General features: G+C 51.4%; 7 protein-coding genes and 1 non-coding gene across 8 annotated transcripts; 5 read left to right on the top strand and 3 right to left on the bottom strand.

The window, feature by feature from the left end:
- Positions 1-2,335: 2,335 nt before the first annotated feature.
- POX_c03596 (Mitogen-activated protein kinase hog1) lies at positions 2,336-4,047 on the top strand (the record flags this gene model as incomplete). The annotated part of the gene is made up of 9 exons (XM_050112488.1): positions 2,336-2,391; positions 2,466-2,513; positions 2,615-2,744; positions 2,827-2,870; positions 2,936-3,035; positions 3,102-3,458; positions 3,523-3,601; positions 3,685-3,868; positions 3,939-4,047. 9 exons carry the CDS (start codon positions 2,336-2,338, stop codon positions 4,045-4,047), a joined length of 1,107 nt encoding a protein of 368 aa, XP_049970044.1.
- Positions 4,048-4,955: 908 nt separating this feature from the next.
- On the top strand, positions 4,956-8,023 carry POX_c03597 (uncharacterized protein; the record flags this gene model as incomplete). The annotated part of the gene is made up of 10 exons (XM_050112489.1): positions 4,956-5,014; positions 5,125-5,229; positions 5,384-5,626; positions 5,721-5,748; positions 5,817-5,877; positions 5,930-6,009; positions 6,060-6,231; positions 6,290-6,330; positions 6,390-6,527; positions 6,599-8,023. The coding sequence occupies 10 exons, from the start codon at positions 4,956-4,958 to the stop codon at positions 8,021-8,023; spliced, it is 2,352 nt and encodes a 783-aa protein (XP_049970045.1).
- A 1,125-nt stretch (positions 8,024-9,148) lies between these two features.
- On the bottom strand, positions 9,149-11,821 carry POX_c03598 (Cullin-1; the record flags this gene model as incomplete). Its single annotated transcript, XM_050112490.1, has 6 exons — positions 9,149-9,337; positions 9,410-11,307; positions 11,386-11,456; positions 11,516-11,532; positions 11,637-11,706; positions 11,772-11,821. The coding sequence occupies 6 exons, from the start codon at positions 11,819-11,821 to the stop codon at positions 9,149-9,151; spliced, it is 2,295 nt and encodes a 764-aa protein (XP_049970046.1).
- Positions 11,822-12,851: 1,030 nt separating this feature from the next.
- On the top strand, positions 12,852-13,382 carry POX_c03599 (uncharacterized protein; the record flags this gene model as incomplete). Its single annotated transcript, XM_050112491.1, has 1 exon — positions 12,852-13,382. The coding sequence occupies one exon, from the start codon at positions 12,852-12,854 to the stop codon at positions 13,380-13,382; it is 531 nt and encodes a 176-aa protein (XP_049970047.1).
- A 111-nt stretch (positions 13,383-13,493) lies between these two features.
- Positions 13,494-14,769, bottom strand: POX_c03600 (uncharacterized protein; the record flags this gene model as incomplete). The annotated part of the gene is made up of 3 exons (XM_050112492.1): positions 13,494-13,518; positions 13,583-14,444; positions 14,520-14,769. The coding sequence occupies 3 exons, from the start codon at positions 14,767-14,769 to the stop codon at positions 13,494-13,496; spliced, it is 1,137 nt and encodes a 378-aa protein (XP_049970048.1).
- A 573-nt stretch (positions 14,770-15,342) lies between these two features.
- Positions 15,343-16,331, top strand: POX_c03601 (uncharacterized protein; the record flags this gene model as incomplete). Its single annotated transcript, XM_050112493.1, has 3 exons — positions 15,343-15,779; positions 15,848-15,903; positions 15,973-16,331. 3 exons carry the CDS (start codon positions 15,343-15,345, stop codon positions 16,329-16,331), a joined length of 852 nt encoding a protein of 283 aa, XP_049970049.1.
- Positions 16,332-17,616: 1,285 nt separating this feature from the next.
- Positions 17,617-17,718, bottom strand: POX_tR092. The gene has a single exon. It is a non-coding gene; the product is annotated as a tRNA-Leu (tRNA).
- A 389-nt stretch (positions 17,719-18,107) lies between these two features.
- POX_c03602 (Actin cytoskeleton-regulatory complex protein end3) lies at positions 18,108-19,467 on the top strand (the record flags this gene model as incomplete). The annotated part of the gene is made up of 3 exons (XM_050112494.1): positions 18,108-18,347; positions 18,423-18,654; positions 18,725-19,467. 3 exons carry the CDS (start codon positions 18,108-18,110, stop codon positions 19,465-19,467), a joined length of 1,215 nt encoding a protein of 404 aa, XP_049970050.1.
- Between the last annotated feature and the right edge of the window lie 41 nt (positions 19,468-19,508).

Genomic DNA, 19,508 nt, shown 5'->3' on the forward strand with positions numbered 1-19,508 from the left:
AAAGGAGCACATGGCACCAGGCACAGGAGTAGGACACACTTGCTGGAAGAAACGGAGATGGCGATCAATCATAGGTAAGGCTTGATTTCTATCTTCGTCCGCAATGCCCGTGGGGGAGAAGCCGGGATATTTGCATGTTGTGTCACCGTGGCCTATGCTACCAGTGGACACCAGCCTCAATTCTGACTTGATCGATATAATCACCCATTGAGCTCAGTGATTTTTTCTATCGCATTGTCGCACACCAGCCAAAGAAGAGCTGGTCATCGTAGAAGGAAGATGGTGTCTATAGTAAGTTGACTACCTACTGTACTCCAAGATACGCCTGACAAGCTTGGCAGTGAGCGACGGCCGATAATCGGCAGCGTAGACTAATAGCTGTCGCGTCTTTCAAATCAAAAGGGTCCAAGACACGGTGCCATGGCAATCCCCCACTCTTCAGATCTGCGTCTCTGATAGTCTCCCCTCGAGCCAATCTTATACCGCCTAGTGTTTTGGTGGTGGGCTTTTCTCTTTCTCCTGACATAATGAGGCGAGGATAGGGGGCCGTGTAGACAATCGCACGCGCATGTAATACCATCTATCTACCTCAGCTCAGCTTGGTCAGAAAAATGGAAATTGCTGTAGGCTATTTTTGGGCGATACTAGACCCCCTGCCCCCTTTCCGGATTCGTTGCTACCCATGGTCTAATTTTTTCTGAGGTATTTGGCGACATCGAAATGTTGAAACATTCATCCCATCTGGGCTATGGATCAGAGCCAGAACGATGCTTCTGTTGTTTGATACCTTCACTCCTGCGACAAATCCGTCCGCCATGCAAGATTTATTGCTTGTACACACTGCGCCCTTGCTTTAAAATGAATTTGACATCGACCTTGACGGTCGCAGATGGTGTGGGAGAAGGAGAACCTGTCGATGATCGTCCACAAAGGCCCACCTGCCTACGACCTGAGCCATGAGTGGATGGAGATTTAGGCCGTTTCATAATGATCATGGGAGAGCTTATGGCGAAAGCATTCTTAATACAGTGCGTGAGTCGATATTGATATTAAACGGCATTGTGTAAGAGCCAGGGACTGGGTGTTCAGAAGACGATTGGCTTGCAGGTACAGCAAAGTCAGAGCCCTTTGGACGCAAGATGGATACTCAAGAAATGGCCGAGTGCGCAAGAGGAAGCAGGCAACGGTTGACAATGTCGGCTAGCTGCTGTGCTACTCCCACCCGCTTTACACCAGGATTGCAAAATCCTTTGTAGTAACCGAACACACGATCGTGGGTCGTGGAGGGATATTCACCACTGAGGTCAACTTTCGAAAAAAAAAAAAAAAGACTCGAGATTCCGACGAGGCTAGGGACTCACACGGAGCCAAGCTGTCAGCGTAGAGGAGGTCAATCGTCTCTGTGTGTCTTCTTGTGTATTGTCAGCGTGCATACCCATCAAGAAAGATATGTGAAGTCATGATAGTTGCTACAGTACAGGATATGTACCACTGTAGAGTCTACAGTGTAGACTCAACGTAGAGTCTTAGGTGATGGATGCCGCGTGGTAAGTGGGGGAGAGGCTCTCGAGCGGGCCAGGGTTGACAACTGACCAGTTGAGCGTAAGCGCCATGCACGGGTGACGGGAAACGTTCCTCCACTGCTAAATGTTAAACTTTTGTGAGGTGCGTCCGGAAGGAAGCCCCAACACCACACTGTCTCTACCAACGGAGGAGTGCCAGTCGGACTGCGCTTGTACCTCGATTCCCCTCCAGTTTCTCTCGACATGGGACACCTCCTGTGAGGGTGCCTTCGGAGCAGTCATGGTCGCGCGTGTTTAGAGCCTCAGGCCATCCACCGGGTGAAGGGCTAGACCCGTCCATTCGACCACAGTGGTCGGGAGCCCTGTTAGTCAGCTGGAGCCTGGGAGTGAAATCCTCCAATCAGTGCCGGGACATCTCCCCACCTCCATAGAAACCTGTCTCCGTGCCTGCCAGTCGGTCGCAAACGTCATCGTCCTTGTTTTCTGCGCTTTTCCACCGAAACGGGCCCTTCCCCACACCTCCCACTTCGCGTTCTGTTCCAGTTCAGGTCGTTGGGTTTTGACGCCTTTCTTTCGATCAACTCTTGCTCATTCTTGGTCACTCGGGTCCCTCTTGGTCCCTTTCGATCCCCTGCCCGCCACTTGTACCCCTTCCCTTCTCTTCTCTCTCCTATCTGCGAGAACTGCACTCTTTGCCTTCCCCCCTCTTTCAGACTTCCCCCTCCCCCTCCTCAAGGCAAAAAAAAAACCACCCCTTCCTTATTCCTTCACCCTCCACCTTCTGTCTTTCTTTCAGCACTTTCTCGGCTATCATGGCGGAATTCGTACGCTCCCAGATTTTCGGCACGACCTTCGAGATCACCAGCCGGTACGCATGGACTGATGATACCCCTCATTCCCCTGCTCCCACAAACGTTTAGTCGCTGATGCACGCAATTCTAGGTATACGGACCTGCAGCCGGTGGGCATGGGTGCCTTCGGCTTGGTTTGGTAGGTCATCCGCTCAAGAAGAAAGAAAGAAATGCGCTCGCTTGGCCCATACCACGGCGCGCGAAAAACCATCCTGGCTGACTGGAACCCTCCCTCGATAGCTCGGCGCGGGATCAATTGACTGGCCAGCCTGTCGCAGTCAAGAAGATCATGAAGCCTTTCAGCACCCCCGTTCTCTCAAAGCGTACCTATCGCGAGCTGAAGCTGCTCAAGCATCTCCGACATGAGAATGTGGGTGTTGCCACCTTTGTCTTCTGTCCCCGCTCGGTGAACAGCCCTCGTCCAGTCGCAGGGTGCTGACTTGACTTTGCAGATTATCAGCTTGAGCGACATTTTCATTTCCCCTCTTGAGGATATGTATGTTCGGGGCAGTCCCCGACTGTCATGCATCAAAACCGCTCAGGCGCTAATATCCTCCGCAGTTACTTTGTCACCGAGCTTCTCGGAACTGACCTCCACCGTCTCCTGACCTCCCGTCCATTGGAGAAGCAATTCATTCAGTACTTCCTGTACCAGATTCTGGTCAGTTTTGTAGCAAACTCTGGCTCGGCATTGGCTGGAAGACGATACTGATTCGCCCGATTTTAGCGTGGACTGAAATACGTTCATTCCGCCGGTGTGGTCCACCGTGACCTGAAGCCGAGCAACATCCTTATCAACGAGAACTGCGACTTGAAAATTTGCGACTTTGGCCTGGCCCGTATTCAGGATCCTCAAATGACCGGCTATGTGTCGACCAGATACTACCGAGCTCCTGAGATCATGCTCACTTGGCAAAAGTACGACGTCGAGGTGGATATTTGGAGTGCAGGCTGTATCTTCGCCGAGATGCTGGAAGGAAAGCCCCTCTTTCCCGGCAAGGACCATGTCAACCAATTCTCCATCATTACCGAGCTCCTGGGCACACCTCCCGATGATGTGATCCAAACAATTTGCAGCGAAAATGTAAGTCTTCGTTACTGCCGACTACCGAAGCCCATTGGAGGTGTTGACAGGCGTGTTCCGATAGACTCTCCGTTTCGTCAAGTCTCTGCCCAAGCGTGAGCGCCAGCCTTTGGCAAACAAGTTCCGCAACGCCGACGCCGATGGTACGTCACGATCCTTATGATCATCCTTGAAACAGTGCTTTCCCAGTCTGTTCCCCTTCGGTCACTAATTTTGTCATCTCCAGCCGTTGATTTGCTTGAACGTATGCTTGTCTTCGACCCCAAGAAGCGCATTCGTGCGGACGAGGCGCTCGCTCACCCGTATCTCGCACCCTACCATGACCCCACCGACGAGCCCGTCGCGCAAGAAAAGTTCGACTGGTCCTTCAACGATGCGGATCTGCCCGTGGACACATGGAAGATCATGATGTAAGCTTGGCCCTCTTCGCGTAATGGATGAAAGAGTTGAATCTGTGTGAAGCTGACAATGAGGATGCAGGTATTCTGAAATTCTCGACTTCCACAACATCGATCAAGCCAACGAGGCTGGCCAAGCGTTGGTGGCTGGTGCGTCGCACAGTGGCATGGCACCTCAAACCTACGTGTAGACGCTGTTGAGCGGCGATAATTGGCTACCACTGGCTTCGTGCCCGTTACGTTCTCTTTTGTTTTTGTCCTTCTTCCCCTCACTGGACTTTTAATCGCACTGTACATGGAAAGCCTCGGTTTTTATCATAAACTCATGAGGTGCGCCCTTTCAAGCCGGAGTAAAGGTTTTTTGTTTCAATCGCTTTTATTTCGATCCCTTACGATGTCTCTTTTCTCCTTTTTGTCTTTTTCCACCGCTCCGAAAGTCATTGTTCATAGCTCCTACGGCGTCGTTAAGAATTGGTTGTGAAGAGAGGAAATATCATGGTCTTGAGCGTTATCGCGTCGTCAAGGTCACTTGAGTGTATGTTCTCAATTTAGGTACCCCCGATAAATCTACATCGCTGTTTCTCCATCTAGTCAAAGGCTTCAATGTTATGACTATCTACCAATTTGGGGGCAGATGCTATTCTTCTTTGACGGATCGAAAATCAGGGCACACAGGATGAAAAGATTCATAGCCGGCCGCGGTACTGTAAGCTACACGGTATGCAGTTTGTAGATAACGCATCATGCGTAGTGTAGTAGTCCACTCGACTTCCCAAAACCGCAAAGGGGGAAACAAAAAGGTAAAAAGAAACAATAAAACAAGATCCGCGGCGCTGAGACAATTGCGGGGAGGAATATCCGTACCGCCTACAATCAACACGTGAGCGATAAGCAAAGCTATTGAATCACCCCTAAAGTATGCCCACCGGCGACGATCTTCCTCTGGCACACGGCACAGCTTTATGGCGATTTGAATTCGAAGTCGGCATCTGTTCGGCTGCGCTCAGTGACTGACGCGAAAGGTCTCAGCTCTTGCGCGCTTTCTTAACTCGACATTTCTCCTCACGTCGCACGTACTCATTCACCCCGCACGGCTCCCATGGCTGTCCAAGCTAGGCAAAATCCAATCGTGTTGGTGATTGATTTTCACCATGCGCGGTGAGTTCGCTTCTTGCCACACTATCCTCGGACCTTTGAAAATATGGAGCTCCGTCAATTCCCTTCGGAGATCTCTCACAAAGGTGCAAGTCACTGATCATAGACTGCAGGGGCCCGGAGGTGGAGCTCTGTATCGCGGACGAGGGTACCAGTCCCGCCACTGACAATGACTGGTCACTTTTACCATTTATGGCTCTCTCGGATGGCGCACATCTGTATGTACCTATCCAACATTCTTCCCTGCGAGATATTCCATCTCTGTGCAGTTTGCCGGTGTATACAGCAGTCCAAATGAAAATGGAACGTCTCATTACGGCATGTCCTTCAAAATGTCACCTTGGATAATGCTAAATCCTCGAATACCTGTAGGTCGACCGAGGAATTCTCATACTTTACGCTTCGACAAAAAGAAACACCCACGACGCCCGTTACGTCTCTCTTCGGCATAGCCTGCTCTCGCCAGCTGGACTCGAATCTTTTGATTGACCGTCCGCCTGATGTGACTCGATCCACGGTGCAAAAGGCTGTAGTCGTGGTGACAGATAGCCCCCGGAGAGTGGGCCAATTACGCGAGAAATTATCAGTGGTGACTTCGGCATGGTTTGCTCAGCGGTACGTTTGAACCTCCCTCGAGCGCATGTCGCAAGTCGGAGGGATGTACCCGCTCAAGAGTGACAACTTTCTGACCAGAGTATGAGATTATTAGAGACTTCACCGACATTGATATCTTGAGGGTATCTCATGCTCCCTACTCCGTCGGATTTGATTCTTAAATAAATGCTGAACCGTGTCTCAACGGCAGAAATTTCGTGAGGGCTTGGTGATAAGCCTTTTGAACGATGACTCAAAAGACCAAAATCTAGGTATGCAATCGCGAATGTGTAGCAAGGCTCTTTCACTTGGCTAATTTTACAGGTCTCTCGCTTCGTGAAATGATCCACGAGTTCAAGTATCAAACGTTGGTCCTGTTCAAGGGCCTTTTACTTCAGCCGAAGGTGCGTGGTCGGTTTTGAAATACAGCTGGTAGTTGGACTGACTTTTTTAGATGCTTTTTTTTGGAACTCGCTGCGAGCGGCTTTGCATGATTCAATTTTCTCTTATCTCCCTGATTCCAGGTCTGATTGATGCTCTGCAAGACTGTGCCGACCCTGCGTTCGACAGCTACGCGGAGACGGTCGAGAAGCCAACATCGCTCAAAACAAGTGATCGAAGCTCCTGTAAGCTCCCATTGTCAAACATACGCCTCTTTGGGGTCAAACTAATCTTAATTGCAAGTGTTGGCATATATGGGCCTGCCTTTGCAAATATTCGGCAAGGTGAGCCCACCCAAATGGATATGCGCAATGAAGGCAATGAAGTCTGATTATCTTCCCAGGGGAGTATGTTCGGCCCTTATACCCCACTACAGCAGCTGGATTTGCTAGCCGACGATGGAACCAAATCGTACGTGGTGGGATCGACAAATTCGCTTTTGCTACAGCAGAAAGACCGCTACAGCGATATATTGATCAATGTGAGTAAGCAACACCCCATTCCTAACCTACGCAAGATAGTTCTAACTGCGATTCTCCAAATCCAAAATAGCTTGACGAAGATACCATCAACATTTCTTCTCTACCGCTCCGTACTGCCCTCGTTCTCTCTACGGCTGACAGACGATGGATCGATCTACTCACCCAAATCGTCAATGACACATGGGATGAGGATCATCCGTCGCGGCCCAAGACCCTCGGCTTCATGGGCTCTGAAGAGTTCATTCGAATGCAATTCGAGGAGTACCTACTTGCTCTCCTGTCTTGCATGAAATACCACGAGGAGCTCAATTCGCTCGCCTCTGCCGAATCCCCTCATCGAGCCATGAGTCAGCTGCAAGCTTTCAATATCGAAGGTGATCCCGCCCTTGACTTCAACGCCGACTTCCTCGCTCAATGGCAGAAGACCTCCAATTACGCTCTCTTTTCTCGCCTTACGTCTGACGCGCTACTATTCTCTATCACCGAACCCCGCCACCCTAGTGCGGGTGGACTGACCATGGAAGACGTCCAACGGCGAATCGCTCAGCAAGTGGCCGAATTGCACTTGGACGAGCGAGTCCGCGAAGGCCGTGAAGCGCTCAATCGACACTTATCTACCGGCCAAAAGAAAGTAAGCGCTGCATTCAACAGCTTCTGGTCAGACATCGAGGCCATGCGCGAAGCACAAAAGAAGCGGAATGAAGAACGAGCCTCTCAACTACAGCGCACGTCAATCGATAAGGAAGGCCCTGCTTCTCCCCCATCCGCAGCATCAGAGCCAGCGACTGAAAATTCCGGATCATGGTTTGGCGCACGTCAGAGACCTTCAATTGACGTTAGCCAAGCACAAGCCTCGGTAGCTGCGGCCAGCCAGAAGGCAGGGGCATACCTCAGCTCATGGGGGTCCTGGGCTAGTGATAAACGCCGTGAATGGCAAGAAAAACGCACGACCTCTCCCAATCCAAGTCCCAGCATTGCTGCATCTCCCTCCACCCCGACATTGCCGTCCGCGAATGAGAATATCTTTGACTCGGACCGTGGTCGCCGTCGGTCGATGCAGCGACACAGCGAAGATTCCGAAGGTCTTTCGCGAAGTCTCAGTCGCCGGAAGCGCTGGAGTAATAAGATTCTCCGACGTGAAAGCGGCGAGTACAAGCGAGAAGACCTAGAGGGGACTGAACCCTCGTTTCCCAAATCTCCCTTGTCCCATGGCTCTCCGGTATACGATTCCAAGGCCGCAAAGGATGAGGCAAAGGCAGATCCACCAGGCCTCCAAGACCAAGCTTCCCATCAGCTTAACGCTGTCAGTGATGGACCTTCTCCAGCAACGTCTTCGGCACCCCAAGAAATGGCTGAAAAGGAAAGAAACGAAATTCAAAAATCCTCCTCGGGCGAGAAGGTTGATGACTCGACCACGCCAGCTACCCATGTCAATCAAGACACACACGCCTTGGAGTCAAACAGGCCCGTTCCGGAGTCCACGAGTGCTCAGTAGCAAGAGTGAGTGGTCACGTAGAATCCGGGTCGAATCGCATGGTGCCTGTATTTCCACCTCACTTGCTCCTCCTGACTCTTTCTCTTTGAGAGAGAGTGAGTGAGTGAGTGAGAGAGACCAAAGAATTCGCCATTCATTGTATATTTACTTTCACCCGCCCATTTTGAGGGGGGCAATGAACAACTTCATATTGATTCCCTGTAAATACTTCAAGATTTCCCACTCACACTGCGATATCGAGTCAATCCTATTAGGACGGGACGTTTTACCTACTAGGCTGTCGTTTCCAAATTGGTACCATTAATAGCGTAAGTACCAGCGCCTACAGGTCCTGACTTTCAGTTGAGAACTTTTGGTACCGTATCACCTGCACGATGGACGACAAAGAAGAGTATGGGACCATTTTGATCAACACTACCAAGCAGCGAGGGAGGACTCGACGCTTCTCCAGACGACCGTGAATTAGTCGATTTCGGGCAGACCCCCTTATCTCATTTGGTTAGTTCTTCCATGAAACGGGCTGATTGCGCATCGAAATTGAAAAATGCATGTCAAAGTCACTACCATTCTGAGTTGCGTTGCCTCTATTCGGTAGGCTGCAGCCCTGCTCCTTCGGGCGCCCGTAGAACGCTTATTCTACCTTGTGGTAGGATGGACAGTTCCCAGGCCGTTCGGGCAATGAACTGAAGCATCGTTGGTCATTCTATCAATGTGGCTGTGCTTTTCATTGTTTTCTTGGGCATGCCATGGGCACCCGGATTGAAATGGAAAATGAATCAAGTGGTAAATGGAATTCAGGGTTATCATTGCTCTGTCGTCTCAACGCTATGATGGAAAAATGGGACCATGAAATAAACCAGACAGTGTGAAATAAAGACCTCTCTCCCCCGGCTTCTAGCCTATGCCGCCGACAATGCCACAGCAAAGTTCGATTAATGTGATTGGGCAAAAGGCTCTCATGATTTCGCTGCACGGTTCTGAACAAAAAACGAATAAAAGGGGATCACAATCAGCGACATGAAGACCGGAGGGGAGGAGGATGTAAATGCGAGGAGTTGCGACATTTGGAAAAGGCTCGAGAAGATGAAAGCAGAATGAGCAGAAAGTTCCTTCCAGCGAACCCCCTCAGGCAATGTAAGATATTTCATCCCCTTCGAGACGTTCGATGTAATCTTTCTCCATCAACGCTTCAATGTTCTTCTTGATGTCGGGAACTTGAGGCGGGAAGCGAGACTTGACCTGCTGAATGACTTCGTTCACGAGCTGGACGTGCCTCATCTTCTTGCGTGACTTCATAATTCGGACAATAGCGGACTAGAAACACCCCGAGTTAGCTTAAATTCGCAGTCGTTCGATGGACGTTTCCCGAATCTGATCAAAACTCACCTGAAGCAGCAACTTCCGGTCCTCCTCGATGGTTTTATGCGTGTCATCGACTTCGACCTTCTGCTCTGACTTGATTTGAATGTTGAGGTTGACCTTAATCTTCTTGTTCTTGAAGTTGTAGTTCAAGGAAAAGGTCGTGGACGGATCGGGCTTGGAGCCTTCAGGGCTGATGGTGAGCACCCGAGCCTTAAGGAAGATGCTCAAATTGGGGTCAAGAATTTCAGGAACCAAGTTTGTGGCAGCTTGAATGTCGTTGTAAGAAATGGTGTCGGCCTCGTTGAAAAGAAGCAGGATACCCATCTGGTAGGTGGAGACTTGGAAGGTGTAGGGTACTTTCGCATTCTTGATGTAATTGGCCTTCACTTCACCTTTGCAAAGCTGCCACAGCCAAGTCAGCTTTCGACCATTGTGCTTGTCGAAGTAAAACTTCGAGAAACGCTCAGCTGTACGGTTGATCTCAATGGGCGCTATGAAGTCAGATGTTGGCGCTTGGAGCGGCCAAAAGCCTGTTCCCAGGATTTGATAATGAGCATCAACCAATCGCTTGCGATCGTCGTCATCGAGAACCTTGTCCTGCCAATCCTTGTAGCTTGCATTCAAATCCTTGGAAATCTGGATGTCTTGGAACATGCGCTGCAATTTGTTGGTGTATTCGAAACCGCAAGCCTCCTTCAGCTTGCTGATCATGCTTGTCTCTGCATCATCCGATACTGAGCTAACGTGCACAAGACGCTTTGCCAACATTTTTGAATAGAACTTCTGGTAGACGTCCTTGTCTTCAATGTACTTAAAGACCGTCATTATCTGGACAAGCATGTCCTCAAGCTCAGATTCTTCGGCAGCCTTGGATCCCTTCTTCAGGAGGGAGTCGGTGTAGCGCGCCAACAGCTCAGGAGACTTAGTCGAAGTTGATTGACAAATTCGATTGCGATTAACGAACTCGCGACAAGCGTTGTCAAGAGAACGAACAAACTCCGAATCTCCGTTGAATGCGTCGTCCACCAGGTTTTGATACCGGGTGTGAACTTGAAGCAGAGCATCCACATACAACTTTGGCTCGAAGTTTTCGCTGTCACTGGCAACTTTTTCCACTGCAGCAAGACCAGCCCGCCTCACATGGTTCTCGAAAGTCGAGCGCAGGGGGTCCAAACCATCCTTGATCCGCGAAAGTAGTCGGTACATCCGAGCAAGGTCTTCTTGGCGCTCGTTGTCAAGCAAGACCTGGAATTCATCACGGAGAAGGGTAGAGTGCGCGGTCACCAAGACGTCCAAACACGTGTCCGTGAGATCCTTTGCGACGTCTGGGTGAAGATAGAGCCCCACCCGAGCCTTTTCCTCGTCCAGACGAGTCTCTGCTTTCTTCATGTACTCTACCACACTGTTCTCGGCAACAAATTGTCGTGATTCGTTCTCGTAGTACGTTCGGGTCGCGGCGATAAACGGACGCTGGAAGTAACGTCGGTAGACCTCAAGGGTGGACTTTTTGCTGTCATTTTCGTCCAGGCCCAGCGAGACGAAGGAGTCGACAATGCTCTTGATTTGAGACTGCTCAATGGTCTCGCCGTTCCGCTGCTTCTCAATCAGGTTGAGCACAGCATCCATCACCTTATCGTGGACGTTCTCAAAGAAGTCGTCCTTCCACTTGACCAGATGCAACGTGTACACATCGTACACATTCTTTTTCCCCTCGTCAATTTCCCGCTTCACCCAGTGGCGGTTCAGATAACTGAAGAGATGATTGACGTATTTAGCGGCGGTCGTGAAACGGGTCCACTCGCGGATGTAGAATCCCAGAAGTGCTTCTTCGGCGTGTCCTTTCGACTCGTTGAGGACAGCTTTCAGATGACGAGAAAGATATTCACCAAGTAGCTTGTAGAGCTCTTCACCCAACAAGTGTGCTGCGACAAGATACGATGGGTCAGCATAGAGCACTCAAGATCCAACGCAGTATCTAGGCACACAGTGGTTTGACATACCTCCTCGGTGTGCTTGCAACCCTTGATGGTTAGCAACAGCTTTCTGGGACGTGCAAAAGTTGTGGACGGCACTATTTTCATTAATTAGCGGTGGTGAAATGGTTCAGTCGGGTAGAGGCAAGGCACGAACGTGTAGAGGGCCATGTACTAATCGCACGAGGAAGCAGACAATTAGCTCAGTCCATCAGCAACCAGTTTCTCGACACGCAACATAATAATAGAAGCTTCTCCGAGGACCACTCTGAGCTTACAGTCTTCATGTCAACGCCTTCTTCCAGCTTCAGCATGACACTGTCGATCCCCGCTTCCAAGAACGACCATCTGAACTAATGTTAGGTATGAATGTTTTGCGGGTGTTTACACTGTCATCGGCGACTGCAACTCACGTCTCGGTGAGATCATCCTTGTGCGGGGTTTGAGGCATGGCGGGAGCCATGGTGTCAAGGGGCGGAACTGCCCGCGAGGTTGAGGATTGTTGATAGCTGAAGATAAAAGTAGACTGTCAGCGATACGCCTGCAGGGAGTATAGACCATTTGTGCCCTCCAGTCGGATCTCAAGGTGTGATGTGACGTACACAACAGACGCGCTTCAACAGCGGACGATGATGTAGCGCCACACGTCGCACCTTCAGCTTATCGCGGTGAAAAGAGGACAAGTGAGTGTCTCAGAAAGTACTTGGACGCGGTGCGGAAGCGAAGAGGTAAGGGCCAGCTGGTAGTGGTGTGGGTCGCAAGAAAGGATGATGAGATGAGAAGAAGAAAATGGCGGGAAGCAGATTGGATAGAAGTTGTGGCGGACAGAATGGTGAATGAGGCTGAGAGGAGAGCGTCAGGCGTGGGGAAGATAGGGACCTCTTTGGGGCAGGCGGTGAGCAGAGGTTCTCGATGGCGGACCTTGCGGAGACTGAAAACGCTTCCCAAATTGGTGCGGTCGGTCACGGCCCGTCCTTATCGGCCGCACTATCGCCCTCGTCGTTCTGCAAAGGATTAGGTTTCCTCTTACGGTCTAGAACTACCAGAGCTGTCAGTCCTGTAATCGACGTTTTTCGTGGCCTGTGAGTGATAGATACACCCGGTCATCGACGAGCTACTCTCCCTCATGTCTTCTACGATCACCAGCTAAGTAGGCTCGGCTTCAGCAAAGGCAACACTTGGGTACACCGGAATCAGCTCACATTCTTCATCTCTGAGTTCAAGGAGAAGTGAACGTTTAAGTACACGTGGTCCATGATTCCCTTTTTTTTCATCTTCACTGCAGGTTGAATTACTCCCATTCGATCTTGAGACAAGCCTGAAGCGACTGGTGACCGTTGGGCCATGATAGTCCCAGGCCGTCTTCGACTTGATAACGGCATATAGTTTAAATGACGTCACCCTTGCGATTAGCGTCGCAAAGATCGCAGCTCAGGCCAAAACATTATTCTGCGGCCAGCACAGAAACTCTGCTAGTTTACCACCTCCACACTATGTCTTTCCGTCCATCCTCCACCATCAAGGTAACTTGTCGGCAGATTTCGGCGTGGAAGGGCATCCCAAACACCTCCATTCAAGCGAAACCTCTGATGATATATCATGGCGCCTTTGACGCCACACCCGCCGAGCTCGAACATCGCCTGGAAGCAATGGGGGAAGTAGTACCCCAATGGGTCTATACCATGTATAGCAAAACACATTTCCACTCGACCACTCACGAGGTCCTGGGTGTCGTTGCAGGACAGGCGCAACTATGCTTTGGTGGGGAGCAGAACCCGGGACGTTTCGAGCCTACAGTGCAGCAGGGTGACTTGATCATCGTGCCTGCGGGAGTGGGTCACCGCCTGCTGCAAGATCTGGGTGAACAGAGATTTCAGATGGTCGGTTCCTATCCTGCCGGGAAACACTGGGACATGTGTTATGGGGAGGCAGAGGAGTGGGACAAGGTTGAGGCGATTCGCGATCTGGGATGGTTTCAACGCGATCCTCTCTACGGTGCTTCTGGCCCCGCTTTGGAGGTCTAGGTGTGATGTGATATGCAACCGCGATGTCCTTGATCACTTCTTGGTTGTTTTATCTCTCTTTCGGTTGGTGCCGGTGCAAGTAGGGTCTCGAGATGCTCTCGGACCACTTATTCATTGTCTCACTCTCTCGACGAGCCTATTCAAAGTTTCCAGTCAGTCATCCGGGAGAGTTAGCCAGTCATCGAGGGGCGATGTCTTACCTGAGAACACTGAGGCAAAAGGTCAAAAGCCAGGCAAGCAGAGCAATCAAGAGAACAGATGCAAGAGCCTTTTGGCGGATACAAATTTGATCATTGCGAGGGTCAAAGATCTGGTTAACCTCGGCTTCTGTACATGCGCCGGTTACCTCTGAGAGGGAATTGAAAGCCAGGCTGAGATTGGCCGAATCGAAGACGATGAAAAATAGATCCAGGAGAATGAGTCGAGCCTTCGCGGAGGGCGAGCGCAGCCCGAGCGGCTTCGACGTATATTCGTCAAAGGTGATGTATACCAGATAGACAAGCGCTACGGCATCCACGATGATGGCCATTAACGCGGACGGGCCCTGATCCGTATGGCCCTTGTCCGCCATGTGCTGAAGTGACCCACCCAGCGCCAGTGCAGACAAAGAGAAGCACCAGACCGTCAGTCGCAAGATCAGCGGCACAATGGGGCTTCTCAGCAGCGTCGTGTGGAAGCGTTTGAGCCACATTTCCCGACGTCGCGCCTTGGTGTGGAGCGGATGTTCCGGACTATCGCCATCAAGAAGCCTCCCGCGCCATGGACTTGAGAAGTCGCCGTAATTTTCATTCAGCCAGTCCGGAGTAACCTCTTTGGAACTGTCAAGATTGCCCCGAGGATACTGGATGAGGCGCGAAAAGGTCGCCCATCGCGATTCTCGTGCTGGAAAGGCCTCCTCAGAACTGGAGTTGACGCCCGGTGCAAAATCGCGGCTCTCAATACCGAAAGGTGTGTGGTTGTGATGGGCAACCTGCACGTCGCGCGGCTGTGGGGGCAATAATCGGTCTGTGGCCGCGGCCGCGTCGGCATCCGCCTCGATTTCTTCAACCGATCGGATCCAGGCTGCAAATGCGGGCAGGGTTAGCCAAGGATTCCATGCCACAAATCTCACTTTGGATTATAAACATTCGGCCGTACCTGGGAGTGTGCGTAGCGTGAAGTGCTGCAATCGCACTGCCTCATGGATGGCCAAGTCGTCTGCGGTTCGCCTCGCCGAGGCTGGCGAGTTCGACCCGTTGTGAAACGCGGACTGGGGCTCGGTATTTTGCTGCGTCGTTTGCGTAGGCGATAGAGCCGCGTCTTGTGGGGGTTTCTCTGACATCGATTGGGTTGAATCCAGACCTGATGGGTGATGAGGCTTAACACTGGGCATAGTTGCCGCATCCATGGCGGCGGGTGATAATAGACTTGACGTAGGCGTTGAATTCTTTGACGGAACCTCCCATCCCTTAATGCTGTCTCACTCGGATCAAAATCTGGGAACCTAAAGGAGAAAGGAGAATTATGCAATCTGCACCAGCGAGAGAAAACGAAGGAAAGCAGGCGAGATCACGATGTGAGCTCCGATCTGGAGGCTGGGGAGGAGGAGTTCCGGCGTGCAGGTGTAGAACAGCGCCAGACGGATCTGAACCTGGGCGAGCCCAACGCGCGTGATAATTCGGCGCGGAATGACGTCTCCGAGCGCAGCCTGCTGACCGAGATCTTGGCTCAGCCTCCGCCCCGGCCATTGAGGAAATATTTGCTGCCCGCGCGGTTTCTAGTTCAAATTGTCAAGCTAGCGGTTCCTGAAAAATTGCATTGCAGTCATTCGATCCACTTGTGTGGCAAAGCTCTCTGTCAATTCCGAGGCGACTCAAAAGCATGCCATAAGTCTTCGTCAATTGCCTCGAGTCACTTATCCGTCATCAGCCACAATCCCGTTGTTCCCATCTACAGACCTCCCACAACCCTTTCTTTCGAGATGCGTCTCTTCCTGATCCCCATTTCGACCAGGCGCGCATTGATCTATGCTCGGCCCTTACGGCGAGATGCTGCGAAGGAGCTCTCGCTCCTTGACCGAGCAACAAGCAAGGCCGCCGGGACGTGGGCCCAGTGGGAGGAGGCAGAGTCGGGGTGGAAGAAGCATCTCGTCACCTGGGGCAATCGAGTTCAGCAGCGCATCCCTTTTGAGGAATGGGGTCTCAAGAGTATTCCCTCCCTCAAGCAACAGCGGCGCATAGATCAGAGCCACGGCACCAAGCAGATCAATGTACTCTATCCCGCCAACGCCATACGCCGAGAGAACATCCCGCAGATGCTGCGCAAGATTGCGACTGAGCGCCAGGAGTTTCACAGAAAGCAAATGTGGTGGAACTTGGGGCTGTCACCTCTCACTGCACCATTTGCAATTATCCCAGTGTATGTGACTGTTCTCGGCTGGGTCCTTCAATGTATACTGTTGCTAATTTCCGTGTCTCGACTTATAGGATCCCCAACATTCCTTTCTTCTATCTGGTGTACCGAGGCTGGTCGCATTGGCGCGGTGGGTCCACATCTAACTCCCTTTCGACGGCGTGGTGCTAAATGCTGACTCTCAACCCTTTTTGACTAGCGCTGAATGGTTCACGACACTTGGAATACCTTGTGGAAAACAATTTGATTAACCCTGCATCTATGCCAGAGCTCGATCAGCTCTACGCCACACGCGCGTCGCATGTCTTGGATGGCTCGTCCATTGATACTCCGCCGGCGGACCTGGTGGAGGATATTGAGCAGAGTGACGACCGAGTCTTACTGAAGATGTCCGATGCGAAGAAGTTGGCCGCCATGCTGGATGCTCCGGAATTGGCCCTGGAGGCGGAGCGTGCCATTATTCAAGTTACAGGTCAGCTGGAGGCTCAAAAAAAGAGGCAACAAGAGGCGCAGCATGAGGCGCAGCAAAAGGCGCAGTCGGAAAAGAAAACCTCTTGAGTTGGGAAAGGGCTTTGGTAATTCATTCGTTGTTTCGAGGAAATGATTCCGCTCGTCGCGGCCTGTCATGCTTTCCAAGGCCTCTGGCTATATGAGATGATGTACGATAGATGATATATAGGTATACGGTCGGTAGCGATGGGCTGGTTTGGATTTTGCACAAATGTAATGATCAAGATTTCCCCACCTATATTGTGAAGCATGGCATATTTTTCAAATCTCTGCGGCGTGGCACCTATTGAACCGATCAGGGACATGTTCTTGCTCGACATTTATAGCCACACCTACTCATCCTTGTCGACTCGAGGTGCGAGGCATGTATTTTCTCCAGGACAGCGCACTGGCAGGCATCCCCGGCTACATACTAGAGTGTATGGATCCACACCTCTGAATCTCATTTTTCCCCCGATCTGGGTCGATGAACACGGATGTCCCGGTAGGTATTGGATTGACCGAGTGTCGCCTGGGCCGAAGGCTATCCTATACATCCATAGCGGTGCGGTGATTGAGGCTTCAATGATCAGTGAGGAATTCTGTACTTCAGCTTCCACGACTGGGCAGTGCAATCTGAGAAGGTTCTGTGGGTCTTTTTCTTGCACGTGGGAGTCCATCCACCATCGATCATTAAATGGATTTATACCACCTTTTCCACATGTGCAGAATTGATGTACCTCTGAATGAGGGCCGGGTCTGAGTCAGGTTGTGGATTCAATCGGGTAGTATGTTTGACCCAGAACTTGCATGTTGCACTTTCCAATTTCTATGATATTGAAGGCATCGGACCCGATGGAATTGGCCTATCTCGTTGACAATGGATTAGGTAATGATGGCATAGGTCAGATCCACGGTTTCCCAACATGTAGATAAATGAAGTGGGTGCACACAGGTGAAGTTGGTGGCCGACTGGAGAACCTCGTTTTCTCTTCTTGGTGTCCTAGGTATGGACCTACACTAGTTGGAGGTACACAGGAGCCCTGTACGTGGGGTTATATATTTTGCTCGGCTTCTAAAAACCAAGCCGAATGGAAGTACCCGCAGCCCGAGCTACCCAAACATCACCGAGGGCTGTCGTATCGACAATAGGTTGCAGTTGCCATCAGATGATGAGTATCAAGTACGTACCTAGGCGACAAACATCAAAATAAAACTAGCGTCTTAGCCATGGTACCATGGATGCTCAGAGATTAAAGTGAGCCGCGAGGGGATTTGCCCAAAAAGATATCGCTGGGTAGTGAACACAGGGAAAGCAAGCCGCTTTCCGTGGCACGAGAAAAAAGAAGTTAAGTGATAAGAGTGAGATTCGAACTCACGCCCCGTAAACGAGATCAGGAATTTATGCTAAGGTGGACCTTAACCTGACGCCTTAGACCAACTCGGCCATCTTACCAACTTGTTGAAGAGAAGTGTTTCTAATAGATTATAAACCTTTTGCAAAAGAAGATGGTTATCGAGTTAGGGACAGGTAGTGTGTGACTGCTGTCGTGTAGTCTTTGGGTGGCTCCGAGCCTCCCACGAGAGCATTACACATCAGAATATATAATAAAAATCCATAACACGCCAGTATAGCTTCAAGTAATATCTGAGTTTTACATCAACAAGCCCTTCAAGTATGACTGCCCCATCGCGTCAATCTACACCTGTTCCACCCGCCGCGGCAGCCAGCGATGACCTCAGATCCCCTGAGCTGGAGGCCGGCCCTTATTCGATCCGTCCTCTCCCCCGCCGCCCATTTCCCGTTCTCGTCATCCAAGCTCCACCCCCAGCTGCATTCACAACATGTCGAACAAGAAGATCGAGCAGTGGGAAATTGAGCGCTATTGGGAGATCTTCTCCGGGCTCTCCAATGGGCAAACTCATCTGAACAGCTCCCAGGCCGCCTCGGTGCTGCGCAACAGTGGACTTCGTGATGAGCAGTTGGAGAAGGTCTGGGATATTGCGGACGTGGATGGAGATGGAGAGCTGGACTTTGAAGAGTTCTGTGTCGCAATGCGCCTGGTTTTTGACCTCGTCAATGGCGTAAGTAACAGCAGCAATATGCGACCAAACCAAGTGACCCTCTCTGCCGACGGACATGTGCCTGACCATACCTAGGAGCTTCAAGACGTCCCACCCGTGCTGCCAGACTGGCTCGTGCCGGAATCCAAATCACACCTTGTCCAGGCCACACGAGCACTGCATCGCCCCGAACAATTTGAACGGATAGAAGATGAGGATGACTCCCTTGGATTGAAAGATGGATTCGATTGGTACATGAAGCCCGCCGACAAGTCGAAATACGAGGAAATTTACAACTCCAGTCGAACCCAACGTGGCGATATCACCTGTGAGTTGCCCTTCATTTGCCCAGCCCGAGCGCAATACTCCGGACAGGAGCGCTGATTCTAGACCTGCAGTTGAATCCCTACAACCGCTCTATGATTCTTTGGACGTCCCAGATACCGATATCCGCTCAGCATGGAACCTCGTCAACCCCTCCGCTTCCCAAGCCATCAACAAAGATGCCACACTGGCGTTCCTCCATATGCTCAACTATCGCCACGAGGGCTTCCGTATTCCTCGTACCATCCCTGCCTCGCTGCGCGCCTCGTTTGCAAGCAACCAGATCGATTACCAGATTGACAACAATGCCCGCCCAGCGCAGCACTGGGGCGCCGAGGGCAACCAGGAGACACGGACTGGTCGCAAGGCCAAATTTGGCGATACCTACCTGAGCCGCTTGGGCGTCGGTGGTAAGGGCTCTTACCAACCCAAGGGCACGGACTTCAGTGAGACAATCCAGGATGAAGAGTGGGAGAAGGTACGCCTGCGCCGGGAGCTGGCTGAGATGGAGGCCAAGTTGCAATCCGCCCGCGAAGCATCTGAGAATCGCCGTGATCGGCCACGGAATGACGGTCGTCCCAACTGGGTCCTGGTGAAGAAGGAGGCACTGCAACTCTTGGAGTACAAGGAGCGCGAACTCCGTGAGCTTCGAGAGGGCGTGGGCCGTGCGAAAGACGGACAAGAATTAGAACGAGCGCGAGAGGACGTCAAGACCGTTGGCGAGCAAGTGGAAAGCTTGAAAACTCACCTGGCTCAGCGCCAGGCCGTTCTGGCAGACTTGCGCCATGAGATCGAGGAAGAGCGGTCTCGGCGCTAAGCATTGAATATCCCCCCAAGTCCTCTTTTTCATCGACTTTG

This window comes from Penicillium oxalicum, chromosome III, assembly GCF_001723175.1.
Source record: "Penicillium oxalicum strain HP7-1 chromosome III, whole genome shotgun sequence".
Classification (NCBI taxonomy): domain Eukaryota; kingdom Fungi; phylum Ascomycota; class Eurotiomycetes; order Eurotiales; family Aspergillaceae; genus Penicillium; species Penicillium oxalicum.